General features: G+C 41.8%; 1 protein-coding gene across 1 annotated transcript in view; it reads right to left on the bottom strand.

The window, feature by feature from the left end:
* Nucleotides 1–22,522, bottom strand: part of LOC137648594 (uncharacterized) — a 70,991-nt gene that overhangs the window by 31,128 nt on the left and 17,341 nt on the right. The window contains exons 4-5 of the mRNA XM_068381503.1: nt 14,772–14,871; nt 11,336–11,512 (exon numbers count right to left, since the gene is read on the bottom strand). Of these exons, the coding sequence (XP_068237604.1) occupies nt 11,336–11,512; nt 14,772–14,871 (277 nt within the window). The remainder of the gene's footprint in view (nt 1–11,335; nt 11,513–14,771; nt 14,872–22,522) is intronic.

Here is a 22,522-nt window from a genome sequence, read left to right as displayed (position 1 = left end):
TTCAACACAAACTTACACGGAGACATACCAGTACTCTTGTGCACCGTCGCATTATACGCCCACAACGCACGCCCAACATATAAATCCCAATCATTATCACATGTACTCATCATCCGCAAAATTTCTGTCAAGGTTCTTACCGTCCTTTCAGCCAAACCATTCGCACTTGGCATATACGGAGTCGAATACACATGTTCAATGCCCCATTCTCTCAACATCTGCTCAAACTCCCATCCAACAAACTCCGGACCATTGTCACTTAACATTTTTGCAGGCTTACACACACTCATCGGCAACATCACTTGACTTACCATTCTCGCTACAGTCTCACTTCTTTTATTCTTGATGGGTACGGCATACGCAAACTTGCTCATATGATCGACCATGACAATCATTCCCACATGTCTTCTCGCAGTCACAGGCAACGAAACACAATCAATCACAAACATCTCAAAAGGCTCTTTCATACGTAACCTCAAAATAGGCGGACTTGCTTGCATGCTCTGATATTTTCCCTTCTGACAATCCTCACAAGTAGTCGCTACATCCCTACAAATTTGACTCAACCCAGGCGTAAACAACCTCTCTCGCATGCATTCCCACAATTTATTCTTCCCCATATGCCCATACCTGTCATGCACTACCATACACATACTTACAGCTGCATGCATTGGAAATACAGGAACATATATATCTTCATCCATTCCCCTATGCAAAAAGTACACAATATTCTGACAAACAATAAATCTTTTAACAACTTTCTTATACGCTTCCAAATCACACGGCCATTCTTCCACCCTAATACCATTTAAAATACATTCACGTAACCTATTTATTTCGAAACATTCACCTTGCATTTCTTCCACCTCTTCTTTGCTTAACAAATCATCTTCACTCTTTGCAATATCAATCATGCCAACAAAATTCGCCATGAATACACTATTATCCTCGATTACTATTACCTTACAGCCATTCTTTGAAAGCAAACCCTTACCAACATCAACTGACACATGGTGCAACCTCAAAAAATCTATTCCCACCAAAAAACAACTAGGCATTTCATTCTCTCCCATTACAATAAAATTATGTTCAACTTCCATACTCCCTAGTTTCACTTTCAACCTCACTTCTTCCCAAACAAGTAAACTTCCCTGACCTATTCCATGAATTCTCACACTCGTACACTGTCTTTTCACTTCCCAATTGTACCTCTCAATTTCCCTGATAACCGACTCATTTACTAATGACACTTGAGCACCCGTATCAATTAAACTACAATATTCATTCTCATTTATATTCACATACGTCATCATCCTTCCTTTTACACCATGCATACATACATTTACTCTCCTTTCAATTCTGTCACTCACTTCACCAATATGTTCATCATCAAGTTCACTGTCCTCTATACCCCCATATCTTAGATTAAGGTCACTTGCACCATTATCCTTCTCACTCAACAATTTGCAACATTCCTCCTTACATTGAATCCTCAAAATATATTCCCTATCATTCTCCTTACATGCCCTATATTCCATCGGTCGATTCCATCCAAAATACAAATACACAGTTACACCATACAACATACTTACCACCATTAATATCTTTGATAATACTTCCCCTTCTAGTACACTACTCTCCTCCTCATATACCATTTCTTTTGACACTTCATTCATCACCCTTCTTTTAAGCTCGCTTACGCTACCTGGTATTTCCGTATCTAACCCCTCTTGTATTAACTTACTTAAACCCATTAGGATACACTTATATACCATATCTTCCCCTTCACAACTCTGCTCCACAACTAAACCTTCAGGCAACCTTTCAGAATTCAGATTACTCTCTTTATCTTCCATCCTCCCATGCATCCTCGACATCGCATCTGCTATCACATTCTTATTTCCCGGTACATATTCTAACCTAAAATCAAATTCATTCAAATCCTCTATGGTCCTAGCAACCCTTGCATTCACACACTCTTTCCTTATCATATACACTAGGGGCTGATGGTCAGTACGCACAATGAATTTTACACCATACAAAAATACTTTCAATGCTTTCACACAAAATCGTATTGCAGCCAATTCCCTGTCAATCGTCGAATACTTCCGCTCAGCTTTATTAAACGCTTTACTAACATACGCTATTACTCTCAATTGCTCTTCTCCATTTACTCTCTGCATTTGAACCAAACAACCACCCATACTCACCCCACTCGCATCCGTATACAACTCTAGCATACTCGCATTTTCACTGTAGTCTGGAAATGCCAAAGTGACGTCTTTCGCGGCCTCTTCCTTCAACCTTTCAAACGCTTCTATCATCCGATCATCCCATTTCAATTTTGTACTATTCCTTTTACCCGTCCATTCATTCAAAGGCTTCCCTATACCTGAACAATCTCTAACAAACTTGCGCCCAAACTCAACCAAACCAAGAAAACCTCGCAACTCACGCACAGTCCGGGGACGTGGAAATTCTCGCACCTTATTCACAAACTTGTCACTCTTCCTTATACCAGATTCACCCACTACATGCCCAAGAAATTCCACCTCCCTGGACAACCATGTACACTTCTCAAGCTTAATTTTCACACCAACTTCAATTAACCGCATCAACACTGCCTCAAGCAACCGCATATGTTCCTCAACAGTCTCACTCGCAATCAGAATATCATCTATAAAAACAGTCACCTTCAGTCGATCGAAACCAGCCAATACAACATTCATCGCTCTTTGGAAGGCAGCAGGCGCATTAGCAAGACCAAAACTCAACCTTTTAAATTGGTAGTGACAATTTGTACTTGAAAATGCGGTAATGGGCCTGCTCCCCTCTGCCAGAGGCATCTGATAATAGCCCCGCACCAAATCTAATTTAGTAAAAACTTTCATTCCATGCATCTTATAAACACAATCAGACACCACATTCATTGGAAAACGTTCTTTAACAGTCACCTCATTCACCTTCCTATAATCAATACACATACGTAAACTTCCATCAGGCTTTCGTACAGGGACAATAGGGCTATTCCAGGCACTCTCATTCCTTTCTATTACACCCATACGCTCTAATTCCTGACACTGCTCCTCTATCTCCTTGGCAATAGGCGGAGAAAAATGCCTGGGACGCTGATATATGGGGGTATCTTCACTGAGAACTATTTTAAATTCTGGCAGGTCTGACCCCCCACAATCATCGTCACCGAGACTCACAACTCTCCGCTTATCCCATAACATCTTAAGCAATCGTTCCCTTTCGACCTCACTTATACTCTCATCTAACTTAATTCTTCCTTTCAACGTATCGTAATCCCAATCGTCATCGTTCTTTACCTTACCAGACATTACCTGTCTCGCCTTAACATATCTTCCATCCTCTACATTAATCAGTGTATACATACATCCCATGCAATCACCCTCACGTATTCCGCGTACTCTCTTCCTCCTAACACACGGCAACAACCTTACATACACCTTGGGTTCCTGCATATTCATAACACCATCATATATATACGCACTCGTTTTCACCAAATTACCTGCTTCCATACCTTCCACTACATATTCATCCTCGTCACTATTTGAAATTCCCAGACTGCTCGGCCATGCAACTTTTACACTAATAACTTCACCTTTCTTACCCGATAACTTTACACTTTCCTTTGCTACCAACGGCACTCCCTTCCACACCTTCGTACTCACTCTGCCGTCTTCCTTTAAATAAAATTCCCCACAAATATTACCTTTAACCTTTATTTCAATCATATTCACACTTGGATGTACAATCATACCACATTTTTTCAGAAATTTATACCCAAGCAGTACGTCATATTTCTCATTCGCTCCCTCGACCACGTAAAAATCATTATCCTCCATCATCAGCCCCCCAATCATCACATTTTCCCGCAACTTTCCTTGCACAGGCATACGCAAATTACCAATACCTTTTACTTCACCCTTACATCCCTTAAATTCACAAACCTCTTTTACCTTATCATATGCATTCCTAAACATTAAATTGACACCACAACCAGTATCAATCAAACCAACCAACTCTACACCATTAAAAATCATTTTCACACTCATGCAATCATGTGCTCTTTCTCCCATCACATCTTCATGCAATAAACCCTCACGAACATGCATCACATTCACTCCCCACACACACGAGGACTCACCCAGCTGAACCCTCTGATTAATTAGTTTCCCGAACATCCTGGCTGACTTGATCCCTTCTTTCTACAAACCCTAGCCACATGCCCATCTGCACCACATTCAGTACACTTACCCCGCGGCTCCTTGCACATTCTAGCATAATGACCATCCTTACCACAATTACCACAAATTACATTCATACGATTATTACGGCATCCACTCGCTATGTGTCCAGTCATACCACACCGATAACACTTAACCACTTTCTCTTTCTTACAGTCGCTAATACGATGCCCTGTCTCTCCACACCCGAAACATGCTCCTAATGCCCATCTACACTCGTTCTTTTTATGTCCTACCTTCCCACACCTATAACACCTCTCTTCACGGATACCACTACCTAACCTAACTTGCTGCGTACTAGCACTTCTATCTCTCCAAACTTGATTTCCCTGTCTAAACCCGTCATTTCTCGGCATGGGTATTCCTACATTACTCACCCTAACACTTCTATCTACTACACTATCAGCTGCCCTCATTGGCCCTCTCATAACAGCATCTCTAAAACTACCAAATTCTGGCACACATTCCTCCATTCCAGTTCTTACACTCACAGATTTACTTTCTTTCATACACCTATCTAACTCGTAATCCTCAACTATCTCTAAAATATCATCCCAAGTCAATCTCTCTCTAGTCCATCTCATTTTCTCCTTCCGTTTCAAATTAATAAACTCACACACACTCTCTGGTACTGTACCCAAAAACTTCTTCATTAGTTCCTTATTTTCGTTTATTCCTTCGTCCCCATACTTCTTTCTAGCCAATGTTTCTAACCGACATACATACATCGAGATTGCTTCACCCACCTTCATTCGTGCTTCATCAAAATCATTTTTTCGCTTATACCTAACACTACCTTTCATACGTTTTACCTGTTCAATTATCCTATTCTTTACACTTTCATACTCAACCTCTCCTACACTCATTATCACCCCATACATCGTCAACAAATATCCTGACAAAAATTCTCCCAACTCCCTAGCCCAAACTCTCTTACTATCCCCATACTTAGCCTGACAAAACTTTTCATATTCCCTAAAGAAGTCATATACATCCCTACTGCTATGTTCATTAAAACTTGCACACCTAGGTACCTCTCTCATAAACACTGTCTTACAAACTTCCTCTACTTCATTCTCACTACTATCTTCACTGTCTACTCCCTTCTTGTTGCCTTCTTCTTCATTTGAATACAATGAATCTAATTCTACACTCAAAGTCCTATCTTTAACTATTCCCTTCTTACCCTTTTTCTTACTTACCACCTTCACCCATTCATGATCATCCTCACTCACACCCTGACCTTTCTTCTTTTCTTTCTTCACATTATCTTTACCTTTCTTCTCCTTCTTCCTATCACCCTTCGTTCCAATCTTACTATGTCTAGGCCCTTTACTTTCAATATCACTATCACTACCGTCCCCATTATCACTTACCCTATCCTCTTCCACAATCAACCCGTTACCAGAAGCAGAAGCCACTCCTCCGACTGCACCTTCACCTACAACAGTTTTCATCATCCCCATTACTTGCCCTATCATATCTTCCATTCGTTTCTCCATTCGTTCCTCATTCTCTTTCATCCTCATCTCAAAACATTCTTCCACTTTCGCTACAGTTCCCTTTAACTCCCTAAGCTCCTTCTGCATCACCGCATTCTCCCAGTTCAACCTCTCATTCTCTACTAGCAACCTCTCCTCACGCTCCTTACTCAGCCGCAATTCCTCCCTCAAAACCCTTAATTGCTCCTCCATTTTTCATCAACCTTAATCCTAATTCCGTCCTTCGTCCAACAGTCCAGCTTCTATCCCACCTCGGCAGTCCCTGTTCGGGCGCCAAATTTATGTGGCGGGATGTGAACAAACACAACCCCCCCACACCCTTAATCACTCTTCTTCCAAAATATCCCACAACACAAACTTTCCCCTTACTTTACTTTAAACTAGACTCTTGGACAGAAGGAAAATGAAAACAAAACATAGCCTTAAAACTATATTAACGCAACCAAAAGCAAAAATTCTGCATTCAAAATAAGCTTAACATATAAACCACCAACAACCAAAATAATTACACGTAAAACAAATCATTACATTCATAAATATACCGAAAAAAACCGTATCACCATTCAAATAAAAAAAACCCTAACACTTAAAATTAACACACCCAAAACCAATATTTGTTTATGAGTGGAACTCTTTATCCACACACACGTGACACACCAAAACCAATATTTGTTTATGTGTGGACGTCGTTGTCCACACAAGGGCCAACAGTCCTTTTCGGCCAAAGCCACAACTCCCTGGCAGACGCAACACTGGCACAATCTGCTATAACTGCCTCACTTAATCTGGCAGTCTATATCGTCATCATCATCATCATCATCCTCATCAGTAACAGCAATCGAAATCGTAATTGTAATAAACAGGCCAGGTCGTCAACAGTTGATCAATCCACTAGAGCATTCTAAACACAAGTTCCTTAAGTAAGCCAGGTCATCAATAGTCAAAAATTTAAGTTTCTCCAAAGGAGGAATCGCGGCCTGCCAAAATAAAAAAGAAAAACACTTATGAACACTCCTAACTAACTTAACTATCGCACCATAATCAAAGATAAACAATAAACTTTCTATCACTCATGAACGCGCCTAACAAAAATAAATAAAAACAGTACTTACTCAGAATATAAAAAAAAAGCTTCACAGCCGGCTTTCGAAGAGCAAAGAAAAATACACAGCCGACTCCTACAATCGTTCGATATCCAATGCTTTCGCCCAAGACATTCATCACCACCCTATCCTAGCTAAAAAGGTAAACAAACAACCTCAATTATACCAACAATCTTTCCAACTTCAAACAATCATTCGCTAATTACCCTTTCCTCAGCGCGCACCGCGGACACACAAAACACGCACACACAAACGCACATACACACATACTCTCTTGCGCACGCGCGATCTAACAAAACGAAGCAAATGAAATTCTCTCTCTCTCTCTCTGACGAAACTAAAGCAAATAAACACTCTTTCTTTCTTTCTTGCGGTTTGACAAACTTAAGTAAATAAACACTCGCTCACACACACACACACTCTCTCTCTCTCCTCTCTCTCTCTCTCTCTCTCTCTCTCTCTCTCTCTCTCTCTCTAATGACAAAGCTAAAGCCAATACTGTAAACAATCTCTCTCTCTCTCTCTCTCTCTCTGACAAAACTTAAATAAACACACTCACACACTCTCTCTCTCTCTCTCTCTCTCTCTCTCTCTCTCTCTCTCTCTCTCTCTCTCTCTCTCTCTCTCGATTTGGCAAACAAAAAAAAATAAATTAAAATAAAATTAATCCTCCACATGATGAGGGATCCAGGTGTGCAGCCTCATCATCAGAAACCTCATCACCAGAGTGTAGCGAAGTGAGAGGTAAGGTATGCTGAACAGCAGAATCTGCACGAGCGGGAGCAAAAACACTTGTGGTTTCATCCTCAAGTCTCTGTTGCTGAGTCAAAACCTGAGGTTCAGGCTGCAAAGGCTGGTCAAAAGGAGTAGCAGAAGGTAGGCGCATGGGTTGAGGAGGCTGACTCCTGGCATGAGTGTCTTGACTCAAGAGTTGCGCTTGCTGTAAGGTGAGCGGATGCGCAGTAGCAGGTTCCTGAGGAACGAGTTGAGGTTCCTGAGGTGTGAGCTGCGAGAGTTGAGGTAGTGGCTGCGCAGAACGCAGTACTTGTCTCGCGAGTTGAGGTTCCTGAGGCGCAAGGCTAAGGTGTTGAGGCTCTCGCCTTGAGGAGGGTTGAGGTCGCTGCAGCGAGAGCTGAGGAGTCTGTCTCATGGATGGGAGAGGTTGTTGTACCTCAAGAGAGTGTTGCCTCACTGGTGGAACCGCAAGTGGAAGCGGAGGAAGTAAGGTATAAGCTTCCTGTTCCCATTGCTGAGGTTGCCTTAAGGAAGGCGGAGGTAGCTGCACACCGCTGGAAACTGGCAACTCAGTACGTGGTAAGGTATCCTGAGGAGCCTCAACATCGTACGCCTGGCAGACAGGAATGCGGTTAGGCGGAGCGATCGCAGGAGGAGGTGTAACCTTCTCAGCCTGACACTCACGCATCAAGATCGCAAGTTGTGACTGCATGGACTGCAGTAGAGACAACTTGGGGTCGGCAGACACTAAGGTCTGCTGAGGCAAAGCCTTAACAGAAGAGATCTGTTGCGGCAGCACCTTACTCCTCTTAGGAGGAGTGCATTCAACTGATGACTGCGGCGAGTCAGAGCTGATCCAATGACTGCAGCCAGGTTGTAGAGCTCTTGAGGTCTGGACTCTGCGTTTGAGAGGTCTTGAGACCTGAGTCCAACGTTTCCTCCCTGACAATTCTTCAGCAGACGAGTAAAAGACGGGCTCAATCGTCTGCGGGTGGGAGTGACGGTCTCTGGAAGACACGCCCGCAACCACCGAGGATACTTCTGTGCGCCGATCAAGGCCTGCCGAACCCTTTTGCCCTTCGACATTGCTTCTCCCCTGGGCTTGGGAGCTTGCAAGAGGTCCCGGACTGGGAGGACGACTGGCACGCACAGAAGTACCCTCACGCACCACACTGACACTGACACTAGCACTTGGCACTGCACTGACACTAGCACTTGTCGCAGCACTGGCACTATTACCACCCACTGCACTCTTGACCTTAAGTTCCTTGACTTCGGCCATAAGAGACTTATGATCACTAACCACCGATTCCACTTTGTCACCTAAAGCCTGAATGGCACGCAAAACAACAGACATATCAGGTTGAGGGCAAATAGTAGGTTCGGGGGTAGCCACTACAGGGGGAGGAAAAGGTAGGGGATCATGAGGTGAGGAAAAAAGTGAAGAGCGAGAAGAACTCCTCCTAACTCTCTCTCTCTCTAACTTGGTTGAATATTTAAGAAATCGGACAAAATCAAGTTCCGAAAGACCGGCGCATTCCTCACATCGATCTTCCAACTGACAGGGTCTTTCCCTACAGTCAGAACAAGCGGTGTGAGGATCTACCGAGGCCTTCGGAATACGCCCATTACAAGACCTACATCGTCTATGGGGTGGGGCTTGTGAAATGTCAGACATCTTGAATCAAAGAGTTAGCCAAGTGGGGATTCCAAATCAAGCAAAAAGATCGTTAACCATTAATCAGAACTAAATAATAGCTATCTAAGCTAATATAGAAGTTTTCCAGTAAAGCGACAGCCGAAATCTGAGAGAAATACTTCACCAAAAGCCGTGAAAATACTCCAAGATCATAAGCGTATCCCAGAACGTCTTGCCGGAAGCACGACAGAGGAAAAATTGAGGAGGTGTCAACAAGAAGTACTGTAGTACCTGGCCACAGGTGGCGCTGGTGAGTACACCCCCTTCTAGTATTGTGATAGCTGGCGTATCCCTCCCGTAGAATTCTGTCGGGCAACGGAGTTGACAGCTACATGATTATCGGGTAAGTTTAATATTGAAAAATTAAATCTAAAAACGAGTTCAAGATTTAAGATGAAGATAAAACACCTGCACTGCGAAAGCTCAAACCAAAATGAAGTACTTCACCAAATATGTTGAGATAACTCCAGGTTCTACAGCGAGTATTGATACGTCTTGTCGTCAACGTCGACAGAGAAGAATTGAAGGTTTTGTTTACATACAAGAGTGGTATCTGGCCAACAGTTGGCGCTGGTGGGCACACCCGCAACCTTCATAGCGATCGCTCGCGAGTTTTTTGAGTGTGTTTTCTGTCGAGCCGCAGAGTTGCAGCTATTATATATTCACCGGCTAAGTTAAATATTTAAAAAATCATATTCTTTAATTCAACCCATAAAGGACCTGCAGGTACAGTCATACCTCTCTTCATGAATGAATCTGCTTACAAAATTTTCAAGCTGCGAAACGAGATGCGAACATTTTTATGACTTGCTTTGCTAAAAATGTTTCATTTTAAGAAAAGAGATTTGCCAGCCAGGCCGAGAATAAAATAGTCATCCATCACAAGGAGTTTAAGATAATGGGTTTAAACAGAAAATGAAGCTGTAGTCTATAATAGGGGTAACTATAATAGTACAGTACATATGGAACTATATTTTGTATATGTACAGCATTGTACTGTATGTCTTTTATTATTTTCCATTTATTACTACATTATGTTGTAATAACTACTTGATTTACAGGTATTAACAGTTGGTTTAGGTACTGTATATTGAATGGTTGTACAGTATTTCATTGTGGTTATACTGAAGCTTTATTATAAGATTTAATGTGGTGTTTTGTAGAGTTTGGAACAAATTAGGCAATATGCATGTGAAATGTGACTCAACACGAAAAAATCACTTTACGAAAGCAACTTCAGAACAAACTAATTTTGTGTTGTGAGGCATTACTGTACTGGAATTCCAAGAGATATGAAAAACTAAACTAGCCAAAATATTTTACTTTGAAACAAATTGCAACAACAAATCATGAAATTGGTCAGCTATACATTAACCGTTAAAGGTTTAAAAGCCGCCCATAGATGGCAGAGACCAGGGACAATGACAATGCCCAAAAGACTGACCGTATACATACATATATATACACACACACACACATATATATATATATGCAGAGGTGGCTTGAGTGTTGATCATATATATATATATATATATATATATATATATATATATATATATATATATATATATATATATATATATATATATATACATACATATATATATATATATATATATATATATATATATATATATATATATATATATATATATATATATATATATATGAATGATTAACACTCAAGCCACCTCTGCATCCAAGCTAGACCAGGGAGGGTCAGGCAACTGCTGCTGATGACTCAGCAGGTAGACCTACAGTATATGCTCCTCCAAACACCCCATCCTTAGCTCACACTGAATGTAATTTATATCCAATTACCAAATAAATATTGTAGTCTTATTTTGTATATAATGATACTTATGACCACAGTGCACTAAGTAAGGCATTTCAATAATATCCATAAACTTTAAAGAAAAAAAAATTAATTTTACAATCTTTTATCTTGTAAATTTCTAATAGTGTAAAGGAAATCCAATGATGTATAGGATATAGCCAAAATAAATAGCACAAACATCATACCTGCAATATTTCTATATTGGTAGTTAAAAGAACATCTTCTGACGGTATATTCTGGAAATTCTTCCTTCTCGAAGTGGGCGTGATAGTCGTGGGCAGGAGATTTGGAGCTAATACTATTGCCAGATTATGAGCATCCATTAGGTTGCTTCCACTAGATGCAACTACCTCTGTCAGGAACTAAAAATTTAAGGTGTTACCAAGCAGGAATTGTAAACTGAAACATAAGGATAGGATAGCAAACAAATGTTAGAAATGCTTAATTATTCTTACCGAGAGCAACATGGAAATCTTTCTCAAACTTAACCTCAAATTTAGAATACTGTACTGTGTATGAAAATTCTTTATCTAATGATGTTTTCATGTATTCTGGTCAACTTCAATGACTTATTCCCCAGCTATTTAACACACCACATAATTCTTGATGAGTTTGAATATTTTTATCATAAACTATTTCATACCCTAATCTCATCTTCTACAATCTATTAGCTTTATTGTTGCACCATAACCATGTACCAGTTCATATCTATTTCATTTAGTGGATCATCATACAATAATCAATCATGTCACCAATATCTATTCAATTTTGATCTCAGTTTTAATATTTTCCCTCTCAACATCTCTAAATTTTTCCATCACCTTTATCATCTCCCAACATTTTCTCTCTTTCCTCTTATGTAATTCTATTTCTTTGAAAATGCCAACCTTTTGGCATCATATTTCCGATAACCATAATTTACTATTTCATATAGCTTAAATGCTCTTCTGTGATTCAACTGTCCTTCAAGCCTGTGAGGATCTGATGCTTATGGCAGTGTAGACCCAAATATTTCTCCTTTATTTTCTAAAAAGACTGCAGATTTCTTAGCTCCATAGTTATCTGTTATTTTGCACAAATTACCAAGAAGAGGTTCTTTTAGCACTTTTTGGAGAATGGGTAATGTTACTCTATTATGTAAATCCATAACTCCCATATTATCTAAAGTTTTTGAACGATTTTTAGCAAAACTTCTAAATAAGTTTGCTGAAGGTAATCACCTGTTCCCGGGTTTGCAATTTGGTTTCGTAAAGGCCTTGGAGTATGTAATGCCCTTCTTAAAATTTCCAATGCTGTACAGCAAGCTATTGATTATGGTCAGGAAGTTCGTATAATTAGCCTTGATTTTAGTGCTGCCTCTGACTGTATTAATCATGAGGACCTTGTTTTGAAATGCAAACAGTTGGGAGTGGGTGGGTAGTTTATTAGCATCATTATTGAATTTTTAAGCACTAGATCGATGTTGATGGGCACCCTAGCGAATATTGTATAGGAATATATCTGGTGTTCCATAGGGTAGTGTTCTTGGTCCATTACTTTTCACACTATGTACACATTACATGTTTATTTGGCCTTGAAAACAAATGCATTGTTTATGCAGAAGATCCTACTCTCCTTGCATCGATTCCCTCTCTAGAACGTAGATCTGGGGTTGCTGAATCTCTTAATTGAGATCTAGCTAAAATCAGTGCATGTAAATTATGGGACATTAAATTGAATGCCAACAAAACCTAAAGTATGATTGTCAGTAGGTCAAGGAAAATGGCTTCTCAATGCACAGATCTCAGCATTGATAAGGTTTCTTAACTCTGTATGACTTTTAAAATTATAGATGTGATTCTCAAGAGAATATTTACTTTTGAGAAGCACATTAGTTGTCTCTTCTTCAATTGCACAAAAATTGGCTTATTGAGGAAGTCTAGTAAGATTTTCCATGATCAATCTACAGTACTCTGAAGGAGTTTTCAAATTATTTCATTCTACCTTGTTTCAAGTATTGTTCTCCTGTCTGGTCTCCATCTGCTAATCATCATCTTAATATGTTGGACAGGAACTTACAGTCTATCAAATTTCTTATTCCTGATCTAAATATTAATCTCTGGCACTGTCGTTCAATTAGTTTGTTATGCATGTTGCATGAGATTTTTCATAGCTCTGACCGCTCTTTACATTTGGATCTTCCGAGACAGTACTGTCCTGTTAGTAATACTGTACTAAGCATAAAATTAATTCTAATAGTCATGCCTTCTCCATCATGAGGCTCAATACTAGAAGTTTTATTCCAGCTGTGACCAAGTTGTGGGATGATTTTCCTGATCAGGTAGTTGAATCGATAGAACTTCAAAAGTTTAAACTTGCAGCAAATACTTTAATTTTGAACAGGCTGAAATATGTCTCTTTTTATAGTTTTAATGTTACCGTTCTTGAAATATCTTATTTTAATTGTTCATTACTTCTGATAGTTTATTCATTTCCTTTCCTCACAGGACTATTTTCCCTATTGGGCTCTTGGGCTTATAGCATTCTGCTTTTCCACATAGGGTTGTAGCTCAGCTAGTCTATCTATCTATATACCATGGCACTTCCCCAATTTTGGGGGTAGCCGACATCAAACAAGTAAAAAAAATGGAACCTTTCCTTTCTACACTCCTCCCAGTCTGATGAGGGACTCATCCATTCATATAACCTTAAGTGCTATAAAGAAAATTTATTAAGCTTTCTAATGAAATTTTCTCTCTCTTTCTATCTTTACTGTTTTCTTAGTTACGCTAAAAAACGTCAACGCAAGCAGGTCGACGCATGACCACACTACTGCTCCCAGGCCAAAGGTCATGAGCCTGACATAACCCTACACACAAATCTCAATCCTTTCTATATTGATGTCTAGTGACACATTTCTTTTATTCTTCTTAACAACAGAACTTAATTTTCAAATTTTTACATGTTCATCTAGCCATCTAATGACATTGCGTGAACCAATTAAAGTAGGGGTGGGGATGTGTCACCATGGATAACAGTGCAATATATTTACCCAATGTCCATTTTTAACAATAGAACAAAACCTGTTTAAACTTCTCCCCTGTTTTATACATCTCGTGGAACTTTTTAAATATTGTGCTAGACATCCTTAATTTTTGAATTTGGCAAAAATCCTGGACTAATTGTTCCTTTAGTTAATTTATTGAATAAATTTAAGAACATTCTAATAGATACAGCAAACAAAACAACTAAATAGTAAAACAGCCAGTATAAAATAATTGTACTCAACTTCATCTGAGTAAAATAAAAGCAAAAAGTAAAGCAAATGGTTAACTGTTACCTATACCACAATCGTAAGTCAGCCTTCACTATCTCTAGCTCACTCTTACAAAATTTCTAATATCCAATTCTATTTCCTTTACATACAGAATTCAAAATAACTGATACAAGCAAATATCCCGTAAGCACAATGAAAAACATGAAGACAATTTTAAATTACAGTAATCCCTCGGCTAATAACATTCACTAAATTATCTGGATTATTATCCAAGAGAATTACCACTGCAAAAAAGAAAACTTGCTTTCAACCAAATAGGCTTTAGCAAATGAAGATCATTTTAAAACAAGAGTGTTTCTACTTACATCCATCAAGTAGATCAACGTGTGCCTGTGTCTCTCTGGAAGGAGAAGCGAGCATAATGTTACAGCTTCTACCCTGAACTCCTCTGATAAATCCATACATCTGAAAAGTGGGATAATATGAGTAAAAATTTGTCATGACATTGCTTATTAGAGCTCCTACTTTACAGTGACAAAACAGAAGAGAGTTTGAATGTACAAACAGATGATTTACAATATTCTAAAAACTAAATTTCTACAAGAGTTCTTGACCTCTCCCCATTTGTAAACAAATAGACTGTCTTATGATGTCACGATACCAAATATATAAAGTATCAAAATCGTGAACAGCAACTCTAAGTTGCCAGTAAAATTTGACAAGAAATAATAAGTTCCAGCTTTTTGCATATGAGTAACTGGGAACTGAACTAAAATAAATAAATACACTATGACCATTGTGTTATTAACAAAGTGTAGTACAGTGGTACTGTTTATCAGTTTACAAGTTTAATGCATTACAAAAGCATGCTCATAAAGCTAGAGGCACATAAACCTGAACAATTATTCCCATAAAATATAAAGGAAAATCACTTGATGCATTCCAAACATCTATAAATACATGTATATACACATTTAAAGGTTGAAATGTTATAAAAACAGCAATGTGTAACCCCTAACATAAAAAAGGAATACTATAATCAATTATAATAAAAATAGAAATATGATATTTTAATTATAAAATAAATTTTTGAATATACTTACCCAGTGAATAAATAATAGCTGCAACTCTGCGGCTCGACAGACAACATACATAAAAAAACTCGCGAGCGATCGCTATGCAGGTTGCGGGTGTGCCCACCAGCGCCAACTGTCGGCCAGATACCACTCTTGTATGTAAACAAAACCTTCAATTCTTCTCGTCCCGCTGCGTCTCTATTGGGGAGGAAGGGAGGGTCATTTAATTTATATATTCACCGGGTAAGTATATTCAAAAATTTATTTTATAATTAAAATATCATTTTTAAATATTTAACTTAGCCGGTGAATATATAATAGCTGATTCACACCCAAGGAGGTGGGTAGAGACCAGAGTTAAATATGTTTACAGCGTATAAGCTAAGAGTTTTTTCATTTTGACAGTTATCAATATAACAAAACCAAAATAAATAGGTACCTGGTAAGGAAGTTGACTTAGACGATTACTCTGCCTTGTAAGTCTGTCTTCCTCACGGAGCCCAGCAATCCTCTTAGGATGCTGACAGACTCCCAGGAGCTGAAGTATCAAGGGCTGCAACCCATACAACAGGACCTCATCAAACCCCTAATCTGGGCACTCTCAAGAAATGACTTTGACCACCCGCCAAATCAACCAGGATGCGAAAGGCTTCTTAGCCTTCCGAACAACCCATAAAAAACAACATTAAAAACATTTCAAGAGACAGATTAAAAGGATATGGAATTAGGGAAGTGTAGTGGTTGAGCCCTCACCCACTACTGCACTCGCTGCTACGAATGGACCCAGTGTGTAGCAGTTCTCGTAAAGAGTCTGGACATCTTTCAAGTAAAATGACGCGAACACTGACTTGCTTCTCCAAAAGGTCGCGTCCATGATACTTTGCAGAGATCTATTTTGCTTAAAGGCCACGGAAGTTGCTACAGCTCTAATCTCGTGCGTCTTAACCTTAGTCAAAGATCGGTCTTCCTCACTCAAGTGTGTATGAGCTTCTCGTATTAACAATCTGATAAAATATGACAAAGCATTCTTTGACATAGGTAAGGATGGTTTCTTAACCGAACACCATAACGCTTCAGATTTACCTCGTAAAGGCTTAGTACGAGCTAAATAGAACTTAAGAGCTCTAACAGGGCATAGTACTCTCTCTAATTCGTTGCCTACGATTTCTGATAAGCTAGGAATATCAAAAGATTTAGGCCAAGGACGAAAAGGCAGTTCATTCTTGGCTAGGAAACCAAGCTGAAGAGAACAAGTGGCTTTTTCTGACGAAAAACCGATGTTCTTGCTGAAGGCATGAAGCTCACTGACTCTTTTAGCCGAGGCCAAGCACACCAGGAAAAGAGTCTTAAGAGTGAGATCCTTCAGGGAGGCTGAATGTAAAGGCTCAAACCTGTCTGACATGAGGAATCTTAGGACCACGTCTAAATTCCACCCAGGCGTAGCCAAACGACATTCCTTAGAGGTCTCAAAAGACTTAAGGAGGTCTTGCAGATCTTTATTGTTGGAAAGATCTAAGCCTCTATGCCGGAAGACCGAGGCCAACATGCTCCTGTAGCCCTTGATCGTGGGAGCTGAAAGGGAGCGAACTCTTCTCAGGTATAAAAGAAAATCAGCGATTTGGGCTACAGAGGTACTGGACGAGGATACGGATACTGACTTGCACCAGTCTCGGAAGATTTCCCACTTCGATTGGTAAACTCTAATGGTAGAAGCTCTCCTCGCTCTTGCAATCGCACTGGCTGCCTCCTTCGAAAAGCCTCTAGCTCTCGAGAGTCTTTTGATAGTCTGAAGGCAGTCAGACGAAGAGCGTGGAGACTTTGGTGTACCTTTTTTACGTGTGGCTGACGTAATAGGTCTACTCTTAGAGGAAGACTTCTGGGAAAGTCTACCAGCCATCGAAGTACCTCGGTGAACCATTCTCTCGCGGGCCAGAGGGGAGCAACTAACGTCAACCTTGTCCCTTCGTGAGAGGCGAATTTCTGCAGTACCTTGTTGACAATCTTGAATGGTGGGAATGCGTAAAGATCTAGGTGAGACCAATCTAGGAGGAAGGCATCTATATGTATTGCTGCTGGGTCTGGGACTGGAGAGCAATAGATTGGAAGCCTCTTGGTCATCGAGGTTGCAAAGAGATCTATGGTGGGTTGACCCCAAGTCGCCCAAAGTCTCTTGCACACATCCTTGTGGAGGGTCGATTCGGTTGGAATTACTTGACCTTTCCGACTGAGACAATCTGCTAGAACGTTCAAGTCGCCCTGGATGAACCTCGTTACTAGGGAGATGCCTCGATCTCTTGACCAGATGAGCAGGTCCCTTGCGATCTCGTACAGAGTCAGTGAGTGGGTACCTCCCTGTTTGGAAATGTACGCCAAGGCTGTGGTGTTGTCCGAGTTGACCTCCACCACTTTGTCTCGAAGGAGACTCTCGAAGCTTATCAAGGCCAGGTGAACTGCCAAAAGCTCCTTGCTGTTGATATGCATGCTCCTCTGACTCGAGTTCCACAGACCTGAGCATTCCCGACCGTCCAGTGTCGCACCCCAACCCAAATCCGATGCGTCTGAGAAGAGAACGTGGTTGGGTTTCTGAACTGCTAGGGGAAGCCCCTCCCGTAGACTGATATTGTCTTTCCACCAATTCAGGCAAGTCTTTACTGTTTCGGAAATCGGGATCGAGACCGCCTCTAGCGTCTTGTCCTTTTTCCAGTGAAAAGCTAGATGGAATTGTAGAGGTCGGAGGTGTAGCCTTCCTAGCGAGACAAACAGCTCCAGGGATGATAGTGTTCCTACCAGACTCATCCAATTCCTGACTGAGCAACGTTCTCTCTTCAACATCTTTTGGATTACGAGCAGGGCTTGATCTATTCTGGGGGCAGACGGAAAAGCCCGAAAAACTGGACTACGAATATCCATCCCTAAATACAGAATAGTTTGGGATGGGATCAGCTGGGACTTTTCCAAGTTGACCAGAAGTCCCAATTCCTTGGTCAGATCTAGAGTCCAATTGAGATCCTTCAGACAGCGATGACTGGACGAGGCTCTGAGAAGCCAGTCGTCCAAATAAAGGGAGGCTCGGATGTCCGATAAATGGAGGAATTTTGCCACATTCCTCATAAGCCTCGTAAACACGAGAGGAGCAGGACTTAGGCCAAAGCACAGGGCCCGAAACTGGTACACCACATTGTCGAAGACGAATCTCAGAAAAGGTTGGGAATCTGAGTGAATGGGGATGTGGAAGTAAGCGTCCCTTAGGTCGAGAGAGACCATTCAGTCTCCCTTTCTGACCGCTGCTAAGACTGACTTGTGGTCTCCATGGTGAACTTTGTCTTTGTGACAAAGACATTCAGAGCACTGACGTCTAGCACCGGTCTCCAACCTCCTGTCTTCTTTGGTACTAGGAAGAGACGGTTGTAAAACCCCGGTGATTGAAGGTCCGAGACTTTGACCACCGCTCCCTTCTCTAGCAAAAGAGACACTTCTAGTTTCAGGGCTTGTCTCTTTGCTTCCTCTCGGTACCTGGGAGAGAGATCGATGGGGGACGTCGCTAGAGGAGGTTTGCGTACAAATGGGATTTTGTACCCCTCTCTGAGCAATTTCACAGACTGTTGATCTGCGCCTCTCTTCTCCCAGGCTTGCCAGAAGTTCTTGAGTCTGGCACCTACTGCTGTCTGAAGCTGCGGGCAGTCAGACTCTGCCCCGCGAGGACTTGGATCCTTTCCTCTTTCCTCTCTTCCCTTCGGCACGAGTACTTCCCCTGCTGGGGGCTCTGCCACGAAAGGGCGGAATAAACCTGGACGCTGGAGTGTCTATCCTAGGTCTAGCAGACAAGGCAGACAAAGGGGGTCCTTTGCGAGCCGAGGACGCAACCAAGTCATGGGTGTCCTTCTGCACTAGAGACAAAGCTATTTCCTTAACTAAAAGTTCAGGAAACAAGAACTTAGACAAAGGGGCAAAGAGTAGCTCAGATCATTGACAGGGCGTCACTCCTGCTGACAGAAAAGAGCACAGAGACTCTCGTTTCTTTAGGACTCCTGACGTAAACGAGGCGGCGAGCTCGTTGGATCCATCGCGGATGGCCTTATCCATGCAGGACATAATGAGTAAGGAGACATCTCTATCGGCTGATGAGATTTTCCTACTCAAGGCTCCCAAACACCAGTCAAGGAAGTTAAAAACTTCAAAAGCCCTAAAGATGCCTTTAAGTAGATGGTCCAGGTCTGAGGATGACCAACTAATCTTCGAGCGTCTCATGGCAAGGCGGCGGGGAGAGTCTACAAGACTTGAGAAGTCGCCCTGGGCAGAGGCAGGAACTCCCAAGCCGAGAACTTCTCCCGTGGCATACCAGACGCTCGATCTAGACGAGAGTTTAGATGGGGGGAAGGCAAAGGCCGTCTTCCCTAGACACCTCTTGGTTTCCAACCAATCGCCTAACAGCCGTAAAGCTCTCTTGGATGAGCGAGAGAGAACGAGTTTTGTAAAGGCTGGCATGGCAGCAGGTACGCCTAAAACAAACTCAGACGGCGGCGAACGAGGAGCCACAGAGATAAAGTGTTCAGGGAACAACTCTTTAAAAATGAGCATGACTTTTTTAAAGTCCATAGATGGCGGAACTGCTCTAGGCTCATCTAAATCTGAAGGATGATCCTCAGGCTGAGGTTCAGCAACGTCCTCATCCGAAAGTTCCTCATCTGATAACTGATGAGAAACAAGCAAAGGGGTTGGCAATGCTTGACACGCAGCGTCCGGCCGCACTGGTGCATAAGTGACGGAGCAGGACGCAGCATCCTGAAACTGCTGAACAGTCTGGGAACTGTCAACAACAACAGGTGCGTGAGGATGCACAGCGTCCACCCGAGACTGCTTAGACCGCCTGGGTTGTGCAGTCAACACCACACTGGGTTGTGGAGGTTGACGCACCGCGTCAAAACAAGTCAACTCTGATGGTTGGTGAACGTCCTGAACGTCACCAGGCGCATCAGCGAGTTGCCTAACGTCCACATGTGGCTGAAAATCCACACGGGACCGCATCGGGTGAGGTACAACCCCAACTGGTTGACGTGAGAAAGCTACATCAACGTCAACAGGACGCACAACAGAACGCTTGGGTGGCTGACGGCCAGTATCTCCATGAGATAAACGGCTAGGTTCAACGGAAACCTTCTCTGCGTTGCAGTCTTCCATAAGGGACGCAAGCTTAGACTGCATGTCCTGCAGTATAACCCATTTAGGGTCTACGGAAACGGGTGCGGTAACAGACGGGGTTAGCGTCTGAGACGGCACAACTTTGCCTTGCTTAGGCGGCGAGCAGTCATCTGATGACAGCAACGGGTCCGAACTGTCCCAGTGACTACATCCGGGACATTGGACCTGTCTTGAAGGGACCGACTTGCGTTTCAAAGGCCTAGAAACCTTGCTCCATGGTTTCTTGCGTGAAACGCCTTCGGACGACGAGGTAAAAATGGGCTCTCTCGTCTTATGGTAGGGGCGATCTTGACGAGATACGCCTGATACCATAGAGGGAACGTCTGTTCGCTGATCAAGGCCTCTCGAACCCATAAGTCGTACGACATTGCTTCTCCCCTGGGCTTGGGAGCTTGCAAGAGGTCCCAGACTAGGTGAACGACAGGCACGAACAGACGAACCCTCGGTCGCAACACTGTTCACAACACTTTGCGCACTAATCACTTTCCCACTTTCCGCCGTGGCACTCTGGCACTTAAGTTCCTTCACGTCAGCCATGAGTTGATTACGGTCACTTGCTAACGCTTCAACTCTCTCCCCCAAGGCATGAATAGCACGTAACATGTCTTGCATAGACGGTTCCTGAGTGCTAGGAGGGGGGTTAGGAACAACCACTACAGGGGAAGGATTAGGTTCAGGGGCATGTGGAGAGGAAAAATCTACGGACCTAGATGAACTTCTCCTTACCCTATCTCTCTCTAGTCTGCGTGTATACTTATCATATTCGATCCAATCGAATTCCGAAAGGCCCACGCATTCCTCACACCGATCTCCCAGTTGACAGGTTTTACCCCGACAATTGGAACAAACAGTATGAGGGTCGAGAGAAGCCTTTGGAAGACGCCTATTACAGTCCCTAGCATTACACTTTCGAAATCTAGGTACTTGAGAAGGGTCAGCCATTTTGAATTAGTCAAAGAAAATTCTAAAAACAATCCAAGTCATCAACAAATAATCCGATTCAATAAAGAGTTCAAGAGTTTATGTTGAGGAAAAACACCTGTACTGCGAAAGCTCAAACCAAATTAAAGTACTTCACCAAATATGATGGGAAAACTCTAGGTTCTACAGCGAGTATAAGTACGTCTTGTCGTCAACGTCGACAGAGAAGAATTGAAGGTTTAGTTTACATTCAAGAGTGGTATCTGGCCGACAGTTGGCGCTGGTGGGCACACCCGCAACCTGCATAGCGATCGCTCGCGAGTTTTTTTATGTATGTTGTCTGTCGAGCCGCAGAGTTGCAGCTATTATATATTCACCGGCTAAGTTAAATATTTAAAAATTGACAATGCAACACTGCATTGTCCGTAAATAAATTCGCTGCTCACCCTGCCAAAGCCTTATGTGCATCGTGTGATGTGTTTCTGCAAAATTTTGCAGCATTCCCCATACTTTCTACATTTCCCTTATTTCGCTCAAAGTAAAAGATTTGTCATTGTCTTTCCTCCTCATCCTATGTCCTCCACTACCTCTTCTTGATGCTCCTTATCAACTGCAACAGCTCCTTGACATGCTATCCAGAAGATCACTGATGTTGTCCATGTCTACCTCCAACCTTATTTTCTTACCCAAGTACAAAATTTCACTATCAACTACCTCCAGCATGGGTTCGAACCACTCAAAATCCCATTCTGCAACACATTCAAGCCACCGTTTCCTCCAGGAAGTGAGGGCCTTCTTGGTGAACCTTTCCTAAGCTTTATCAATGATTTTAAGGCAGCTGACAAAGTAAAAATGTTCTCTCCAAAATTCTCAGATGGTGAACTTGGTCCCTTCATTGGCCTTGAAACACTGCTGGAACA

Source organism: Palaemon carinicauda, chromosome 10 (genome assembly GCF_036898095.1).
Source record: "Palaemon carinicauda isolate YSFRI2023 chromosome 10, ASM3689809v2, whole genome shotgun sequence".
In the NCBI taxonomy this organism is placed as follows: Eukaryota; Metazoa; Arthropoda; class Malacostraca; order Decapoda; family Palaemonidae; genus Palaemon; species Palaemon carinicauda.
This window is presented reverse-complemented; position numbering and strand designations above follow the sequence as displayed.